Source organism: Fundulus heteroclitus, chromosome 21 (assembly GCF_011125445.2).
Source record: "Fundulus heteroclitus isolate FHET01 chromosome 21, MU-UCD_Fhet_4.1, whole genome shotgun sequence".
Lineage (NCBI taxonomy): Eukaryota > Metazoa > Chordata > Actinopteri > Cyprinodontiformes > Fundulidae > Fundulus > Fundulus heteroclitus.
The window spans coordinates 7,800,296-7,810,437 of NC_046381.1; the positions used below are offsets into that span (position 1 = coordinate 7,800,296).

At 41.5% G+C, this 10,142-nt stretch overlaps 1 protein-coding gene across 1 annotated transcript; it reads right to left on the reverse strand.

The window, feature by feature from the left end:
- Window positions 1-2,478: 2,478 nt before the first annotated feature.
- Window positions 2,479-6,005, reverse strand: LOC118556811 (leucine zipper transcription factor-like protein 1). The gene is made up of 4 exons (XM_036125180.1): window positions 5,914-6,005; window positions 5,633-5,809; window positions 4,477-4,580; window positions 2,479-4,363 (listed from the first exon to the last, which is right to left on the reverse strand). The coding sequence occupies exons 1-4, from the start codon at window positions 5,953-5,955 to the stop codon at window positions 4,345-4,347; spliced, it is 342 nt and encodes a 113-aa protein (XP_035981073.1). The 5' UTR covers window positions 5,956-6,005; the 3' UTR covers window positions 2,479-4,344.
- Window positions 6,006-10,142: the final 4,137 nt, after the last annotated feature.

A 10,142-nucleotide genomic window follows, 5' to 3' on the forward strand; every position in this document is an offset into this window, starting at 1 on the left:
GCTCTTCAAGGGGGTCCATTCGGTTTCATTCAAAAAGTAGAACTAAAACACACGTTTTTGCTTTTGTTTTTTGTTTTGTTTTTCTCAAATTGAGAAGTAAATCACATTGCATATCACCTTACACAGTGAAATTCTGTTGAAATCCTTGCTTACATCTGCTTTAGGATTCTGTAGAAAACGCAAACAACAGAAGCTTCTAGCCTGCTAGTGAAACCGAGAAAACCCCTTTGATGCCAACTCAGAGAGCGGAAAGCTGCTCTGAATTAGGTGCACTGCACTTGAATTTATTAACTGTTGCCCCATATTGTGGGAAAGTACTGTTACTGTCACTGCTTTCGGCTCTGCAAGAGATTGCGTTTGGTACTGAGAGAACGCTGCCACCACTTCCTGTATCTGCTCGCTGTGATTTATTTCATGCACGAAGATTGTAACTGTTAAGTTGTGGCATCCTACCTGAAAACATCATCAGTCCGTACCCCCCGGCCCCCAAACACCGGTTCAGCTGCGTACACACATGCAAGTATTGGTTCAAAATCCAGAGATAGGCACTTTGTTTCCACAGTCCACAGACAGACGAATAGAAGACGAACCCTGTGTTAGTATCAGGTTGTTGATGTGTTGATGTTTTTTGTTTCCAACACCTCTTCTTTCCACCCCTCAAACCTTTTCAAATTTTGCTTTACAAAAACAAACTTAAGTGTATGCGATTGGGAGTTTTTATTTTTTTTGTGATGGACCAATTTGTGAAGTTGAAAGGAAGCTGTACGCGCTTTTCAACATTTCCTTTGCAAATAGAAAGCTGTAACATGTGGCCGCTGCATCTACAGTGGTAACTTGGGGAACATGCTGCACCTGGACCAGAATGAAATGTTTGCTTTTGTCTTTGTAAAACAGTTCATGCTTAGTCACATTACATGCAGAACTGCAGGTTCGTTTTTGTGTTCCGTTTTTTGCCACACATTTCCTGTCCCTGCTGAAGTAAAGCATCCCCACATCATGTTGCTGCCACCACCATGTTTCACTGTAGAAATCTAATCAGGGTTGGGGCTTCTTTTTGCTTTAATTCAACAGTGGCTACATCATTTAACTCTAACACAAAGTCGAGTTGTGCCGTCAACAGATTGTTCCCACCTGAGCTTTGGTTTTCTCCTGCTCCTCCAGAGCAAACCTGGGGCCTCTTGGCTGCTTCTCTCCATGCCCTGCAAGTGTAGGTGGAGGAAGATGTGCCATGCTCTTTTCATTGTCCGATGATGAAGAGCGCTCTGAGATATTGGCCGTTTAGGATAGTATTTTAGAACCTAACATTGGTTTAAACTTCTCCATTACTTAATCCATGACCTATCTGCTGTGTTTACTCATGCTCTGCAACAGACCTGCTAGGACATTCACAGAACAGCTGCATGTATACTGACGTTAAATCACACTGTATTTACTAATTGTGTGGCTTCTAAAGGTAATCGGTTGCTTTATATTTTAATTGGGGATGTTAGAGGAAAGGGACCTGAATATAAATTCATAAAAACGAAATAACATTCTTCTACATAACAATTGTGCAATACTTTGTCGGCCCATCACAAAAACGGCCATAAAAAACATGTGGTTTATGTTCTAAAAAAAAAAAAGAAGTTCAATTAGTATGAGTACTTTTGCAAGGTGTTTTTTATAACGTCACGCAGCTCCCCCACTCAATGCAAAACTGACACCAGTTTAATCACGACATTGTGGCTTTGTGAGTTTCAGTGTCAACAATGAGTTGACGGTTGACTAACTATTGACAACTTTGCATCCTATTTTTACATATTCTCAGTCCTTGTGATGCATTTCTCACATTGTCTTCTCAGCTATCAAGTGAAGTGTTAAAAAACAACATGCACGTGAATTTTAGGGCGTTAAAGGGCTCCAAACTCATCTTACCTTTTGAAGGGCCAGACATCATCTAATGCAGGTTCCTCATATTTAATCAGTTTAAGAATGGAGGAAGTACTTTATTCTGTTATAGTTCCAGGATATGATTCATCTCTAATTAGATCTGATAAGATGCGACAAAAAGCATAATTTCCTCTGTTTGTAGACAGAGGTTTAATGTAAAGTAGCCTTAAGGTCTACATGCACTTTATGGTGGATGCACCATGAAGAGCTACAGCTTCCTAAATAAAAAAAATAAAAAAATCAGCACAATGATTGAAAACAATCAAAACGGTAGTCATTATACCATAAAGCCATGCTTGCATGCTCTCTGCATTTTTGCAGTATGGCGCCCCCTTGTTGAATCTAAGGGATTGTATCTCCCGTTGCAACTTATTTTACTTTCAGCGTGCATATTTCTGACTTCTATTGCGCAAATGCTTCTTTTATTTATATATATATATATATATATATATATATATATATATATATATATATATATATATATATATATATATATATATATATATATATAATGCACCAAATTTCAAAATGAAAACTTGAAACATCTACTCATTTGGTCACACTTTTTATTATCCCATGAAATTTTCACCATCCAGTTAAATGCACACTCTACAAGAGCATTATTATAATGAAAATCATTTATGTACAGCAATACAAAAAATATGCAGGGATTCAACACCAAAAAAAAAATATTCTAAGCCCTCTAAATCTAGATGCAGAAAGGAAATACGCTGCGGTTACAGATTATTGGGAACATCTGGAGCGAAATGTTGTTGAATGTTTATATAAGCGAGAGGGTCCTGTAACAATCGTGAAAGCATCACCTTTCATAAAGTGGTTCGACGTTAAACAAAGTGGTTTGGAGTTTACTTGGAACTTTGTCTCTAACCTGGATCTTGGATTTAAGGTGCTGCTAGAGTTAAGACTGACGAGCAAAACATTAGGATTTATTCACCAGGAGCTACACTGGGATATATGCAGCGACTTGCAAATGTATTAATACTCCTTGAACTTTATGTGACACAAAGTGAAGCAATATGTTTCCTTTAGAATAATCTGATAAATCCATGTGACTTGCGAAGCTCTCAGCGGTTTGTCAAAAATATTAGTGAACAAACAGCCTCGTGAAGACCAAGGAACACAGCAGACTAGGGAGAAAGACGTGCGTAGAGCAGGTTTGGTTGATTAATTAATATCCCAGGCTTTAAACATCTAACAGAGAACCATTCAGTTCATCGCCTGGAAGTGGAAATAATTTGCAACAAGTGCAAACGTACTAAAACATGGAAGTTCAGCTAACCTAACAGGCTGTGCATGGATGGCATGAATCAGGAAAGCAGCCTAAAGACCCATGGTAACTCTGGAGGGGCTGCAGAGATCCACAGCTCAGGTGGGAGACAGAATGTGAACCACCGTTAGTCGTGGACTCCATAAATCGGCTCTTTACTTCGACTTTCCTTGCCTTCGTGAAACAAATACGTCGTCGTGGACACGTCTTCCCCATGGTGAAACATGATGGAGGTAGCATCATGCTGTGGGGACGCTTTTGGAGCTAAATACAGGGGGAAATACTTGAAGAGAACCTCTTAGAGGCTGCAAAAGGAACAGGGATGACCCTAAACATGCCGCCTGAGCTACAAATCGATCATTAAGGTCAAAATAGATTCAACTAATAGAGTGGTACGGTCAAAGTGGAGACCTCAATCCAATTAAGAAGCTGTGGCAAAAAAGACTTGGAAACTAAAAGTCTCCATTCAATCCAACAGCGCCTGAACTGTTTTGTAAAGAAAAACAGACAGAAAGTTCTGTAGAAACCTGGTAGACATATCCCCCGAAATGCTTGTATCTGTATATGAAGTGGGGGATAAAAAAGCTTCTACACAATATTGACTCAGGGGTCTGAATTTGTAAAACTGTGTGTTGCTGTGGCGGTTTATCACATAAAATCCCAATGAAACCCCTAAAGGTTTGTGGTCGTGACACGATGAAACGTGAAAAAAGTTCAAGAGACACGAATGCGTTCGCAAGGCCGCTGCAAGACTTCAAAGCTTCAGGCAGACCGTGTGTTTCTGTCCAGGTCAGCGAAAGGACAATGTCCCTTCAGACAGGAAAATGTTGGTTATTGCATAGAGCACTGAGGGAAATCTACCAGCTACTGTAGGCGAGCTCAAAGTTGACACAGTGAAAGGAGGGGGAGGGGGGGGAATAAACCACATATCTGTCATCAGATCTTCTGTTTCCGCAGTTGTGAGTTCCCCCAACTGACCGCCCTGGTCTTTACTGAAGCTAACGGGGGTCGGAGAACGCCGGATAAAGCAGAAATAAAAAATAAACACTGGAGCTGACGGCTTCTTGTCCCAAACCGGCCCAAAAAAAAAGTCTTGGTCCTGTCCGACTAAGGAACGCAGGCGGCAGTCAGTCGTCTGGCTCGTATCTGGAACAGAAAGCAACAAGGCATGTGATGGTACCCACTGATTAACGTTTTCCAAGACGCACCGCAGCCGCTGGGGGACGTCGTCATTTTCAATAACAACGTCCAACACTCACTTCTGCAGTCGTTTCCTAATTTCTTTGATTTGCTCGTTCTTCTTGGTTAGGATCTCCTTCATGTTGCGGTACGCCGCGGTTTGCTGGAACTTCTTCTCCAACTCCTGCACACAATCCACAAAAGCCCCAACATTTAGAGGAGTAGGACAAAAGACAAAATCAGCCTCTTGGCAGGAATACAACCAAGACCTAAATTTTAATGAAACAGTTTAACCCTTATTTTCCATGGACTACAGCTTTTGCTCACTTTTTACATTCAAAGAAAAACTAAAGACAAAAGAGGGAATAATAAAACAATTAAAAAGTGACTTCCTGAGATGAAGTCAGCTGCCTGATGTCAATGATACGATGGTCATGGAAAAGTTAAGAGGAAGGCAAATGCTTCCAGCTTTGGCACAAACATCCAAGACATACCGTTTACTTTTTTTTACTTTTTACATTTTGTTAAAACCACAAACCTCGTTCTGTTTTGCAGGACTTTTATGTGATAGTCCAACACAAACTAGTGCACAGTTGTGCAGATAAAGGATCCTTAAAAATATTTCTTAAAGGCGTGGGGTAAATACTTTCTAGAAGCTCTCTTTCTACCCTGAAATTATTGCAAAATATCTCCTGCTCAGTTAGATTTAATGCAGGGCGTCAGTGAACGGGCATTTTCTAGTCTTACCACCAACTTGGAAAAGTGATGTTAGACTTAAGTCTGGACTTTGGCTGAATAATTGTATAATTTATAATTTTTTTGGTCAAGATAAGATAAGATAGGCTTTATTGGTCTCACATTGGAGAAATTCACTTGCCACATTGGCTCATAAGAGAAGATGCAAAGTAGGAAAGGTGCATCAGTTGTATACAGTGAATCTTCATATATAATTTTTGTGTCAACCTTTTTTGATCGTTTCTTAGATGTTTTCTGTCTGTTTATCTGTACTTTGCGTTACAGCTACCTGTCTGAAAAGTCCTCTCCACATAAAGATGTACTGATTCAGTTGTGTTGGTCCATCACATGAAACCCCAGAAGGAAAAAAAGCTTCATCCTTGAAGGCTCTGTTTCATCTGTGGTTACAACGACGCCCTCGCCGACTGAATCAAAGATGGCCGTGCAGAGCAGAAGGTGACATGTCGCATTCGTTTACAAGACAGAGACTGTAGCGGGTACCTTCTCGGCCAAGGCCAGCTGCTCCTGCACTCGCAGAAGATCGTGCTTGGCAGTGACTAGGTTCTCCTGCAGATCCTTCTGGGACGCAGCGTTGGCACTAAGAGATCTTTCGTAGCCCTCCTTCAGAGCTGCTACTGTGTCCTCCAGGCTGCTGATCTCCTTCATTTGAGAGCAAAGCTGAAACGCAGAGAGGGAAAACCCAGTTAAGAGGCCGCGCGGGCCTGACGGGCAATCGCTGTCGTAACGCGACGACGGTGGTGTTCGTTCTGGTTCGTACGTACCGAGCAGGCCGAAAGTGAGCGGGTAAAAGTGGTAGCAAGCATTCGGATGACAAAAAAAAAAACAACAGTTGTAACGATGGAATGAAGGACGTGGAAGAAAACGGCAAACTGTAGCACAGCTTCTTTATAAACGCAAGACAAACGGTACCTGTTGTTCCCCTTGTGTCCTCTGGAGGTCTTTCAGAGCTCTCTCCGCTTTGGTTTTCTCATCTAGCGCGCTCATGGCCTGAGGAAACGAATCACACAAACATTTTTTTTTTTTTTTAAAACAGCCGTAACTAAGCGAGAGGAAGGGACTAAGTTTAAAAGGCCCGCTTTCATACCTGTGACTCTAAAGTCCGCAGCCTGGATTTCAGTTTGTCGTTCTCCTCTTGTAATCTCGCTATCTCCTGAAATGGGATAAAAAAAAAACTCATTTGTTGGTCTGAGCGTTTTATTGAACTTGGACAGTCACATCCGTCAGAGGCGTGACTGTCATGTTAACGTGGGGCTTTTAATTACGGATTCAGGAGTTTTGACCACTGCTCTTATCAGAAATGGCAGCTGGTTTAAACCGGTTGGTTTCCTGGTTCACACACGTTTAACCCCAGTCCGTCCATTTTTAACAGGGTTCGGGTCCGAGGCCGTTCCAGTGGCTTAGGGTTAAACCTGCTTCAGTGACTGAAAGTTTGTTTTATTGTGTATTGGCCCTTTTTAAACACCCAACTCTACTCAAGTTTTAAGTAAATTGTTAGGATGTTGAAGAACATGTGTGGGTGGGTCTTTTACCTGCTCTGGCAGAGACAGGAGGTGTGGGGATGGCCTGGGGGTCTTTGTCAGCATTATTGGGGGGTTAGTGTGTCCTTCTTGGTGTGGTCGTGTTTTTGTGGGGCTCCCATCGGGTGGCTTATGGGTCCCGGGGACTTGTCAGGCCCACTGTGGGCCCCAGGGCCTTACACTGGGCTCTGTTGGGCATCCCTTCATGTTGACCTAGGCGTGCCTTTTGATCAGGATGTTCTCTGGATGCCTGCCTTTGCCACATCCCAAGGACAGGAGACCCTGGGACAGACCCAGAACCAACGGGAGAGACAATATAATCCGTCCAGCCTGTAGACGCCTTCAAGCTGGTGGGGAGAGGGGGTCTCACGTAAACACGAGACCATAAATGGTTGGACATCAATCCTGATTTTGGGACAGACAAGGCAGGCTGACTTAACGGTCCTGGACCTCAACCTTACTGAAAGTTTGTGGAAAACACTAACAGGTCAGCTCCGTTGCAGGAAACCGACTAATTTAAATGAGCTTTACCATTTCTGACAAGAATGGTGAACCATCCAACCAGAATGATGCTGATAGATGTAAAAAGTGTTCGGCTGAGGTCCAACTTCAGAGGGAATGTATTAAAAGGCTTAAATAACTCTCAAGGCGGTTCTGGTGTTCATGCTTGACAATTTAGAAGAATCTTACCTTGTTCAGAAGCTCAGACACCCCACCTTCGTTCAGTGGTGCCAACTTGGGTTTGCTCGCTTCCTGGTTCATCTAGAAATGAATTTAAGATGTCACGGTCGGTGCAACAGCATCGCTTATTTACCCTTCCTAGACGTTGTAACACAAAACCACAGGTGAACCTCAGTGCCGCGTGTCTTCTGAACCACACTTCTACAAGCACGGGCCAGGCCGACTGACGTTTAACAGCTCTAAAATCGCTGAGGGCCCGTACTCTAAAGAGGGCCGTTGAATTTTTTGCCATCGGCATAAATGGTTGACATCTGAAGTAGGGAGCTTTTTTTGCGAACCTTGTTGGCAGACGTAAAATCGGTCTTCTCGAATTCAGCCACTTGCTCTAGCAGCTCCCTAAAAAAGGGGCGAGGGAAGAGAAAAAGGTGTTAGATAAACAAATAACTGAAAAAAGGGATTTTTTTGTGGAAACACAAACGCCTCAATGCCGAAGAAGCTGGTTCTGCAGCCTACGACAACACGGACAGGACAATCAGTTCCCAACAGCTGCGTAACCTCAGTGTTGATCTCCATCTGCGCTAACGCTGCAATCTACTATTTGGCGGTCGAGAATGTTTGGCAGAGGAAAAGTGAACTCCCTCGGTCCTGGTGGCAGTTTAGCACTAATGCTTTAAGACACATGCTTGTGGTAACAGCCCTGTTCTCTGCAGAGCTTATATGTGGTTTTTTAAAAAGCAGCTGAAGACACGTAGCCCGTGACATGGGGCGTTTTCCCAGCTTTAGACACCTATTTAGGCACGTACAGATGTAGCCCGCGGAGAACAAAAAGGGCTCACGGGTTGCTCATCCACCCACCGCGTGCCTGCTATACTATAAACAAAGCGTCTTCATCAAAAACACAGAGTTTTATAAGGCGAAAGGTCACGAGGGCAAAAGCCATATGGAGTTCAGTACATTCGAACCTGCATAATACTCTGATCAAACATGCCAACGGCATTAAATATGATGAACAGCAGGATGTGTGGCATTCTGTTTATGCAATCTGCATAATTTAAGTGACTATTTTTAGTAAAAACATGATGAGTGAATGGTTTTTAGTCAGTTAATTCAATTTAAAGCTGATTTACTGCGTTAATCCCAAACTAAATGTTTGTGTAACTCGTGTGAGCCGAGATTTCTCAGAGCTGCTGACGGTAGATGAAACATCTGCTGTAGTGGACTAAGGATGTAAGAGTTTAACTTTAGATGATCTTCCTCATATTAAAACAAACATGCCTCAATATTTAAGAAAATCATTGCAAAGTTTAATTTATTTCAGTTATATTATGTAGATTGAGAGTTATTTATTTCCAGCGTTTATTCATGTTAACTTTGATGCTGATGGCTAACAGCCAATGAACACCTGAAATTATATTTCTTTCAAAATAAGATTTTTAACTAAATCCGTTAGAAAATATATTCTAATACAGAAACATCTGCTTTTGTGGATTTGATAAAGCACAGTGGACCAAAATGCCTGACATTTAACTGTCAGTTTTCAGGTTTTACTTCAAAAATAAGCTTTCTCAACAAGTACCGTTTTCACCAAAGAAATTATGCCTAATCAGCCGAATATCAACAACACCACTGACTGCAGCCTTCAGTTAAAAATGTTTAGCATTTGTCTAAAATGACGGCGTCCGACAGGGTCGAATGCGCAGCAAAAGGCCAAACGTGCTGCAGACACATGAATAAAGCAAACTCCAAAACACACAAACACAAAAACATGTACTACAGCAGAACAAAAAAATCACATAAAATAGAAGCTAATTTAAAAATACTGCAAGTACCAAAAAAAACACGGCAAATTTAAAAAGGGAGAGGAAAAAAAAGCTGCAAAGTTGCTCTAAAAAAACAAAAACGGAAGTGCAACAGACCGCTAGGGGGAGTAGGGGGACTCAGTAAACACAAGTATGCTAATATTACCTTCGTAAATATGCTGATGTTGTATAAAATGTATTAATTTAATATATAAAAAAAAAGATTACGGCCACACGTTTAAAAATTAACAAAAACGTGCCTTCTCTCCAACTTTTTTTTGGGGTTAACGTTAATGTCTTTACTGCGAGCCTGGTCCCATGTTCTTGATTGACTGCCCCTAGTGGTCTGGCGCACATCCGTGTTTTGTTTTTATAGCCAACTTGCAGATTTATTTTACTTGCTGTTGTGTTTGGTACTCGCCTGGCAGCATTTTGTTTTTTAGAGTTTGCACCATGCTATTTTTTTGCGATTGCAGCACTTCCCTTTTGCTGCTTTTTTCTGTTACTGCGCATTTGGTCGTTCGTGGTGTGTTGGGTTGCTAAATGTGCGTTTGTCCTTGTCAGCCACCGTAGAAATAAAAATTATATATATATATATATATATATATATATATATATATATACACACAAAATAATCCAGGATGAAACTAAACAAAATATGTATTTTATAATCTAATTTAATCTCTCTGAAAGTGCAATGGGAAGTTGACAGTTTGTTGGTATTAGCCCATCTGAATGTAGATCTACAGTAAATGGAAACAGACATTGTTGGATGGAAGAAAGCAGTATGATGGAAACATGGGTTGCGTGCATGTATATCAGTGAAAGACAGCTGACCTTTTTGCCTGGTGAATGACATGTTAAGAGATCTGGATCTGAAAAGCACTGAAGAGGAAGTGAAATGTGGTAAAGTACAAAGCAGCCTGTTGGCAGTTAAAGGCCCTTCTGTTTCAGGCAGTATACCTTTTTGTTTGTATGAGAGTATGAAAGTGT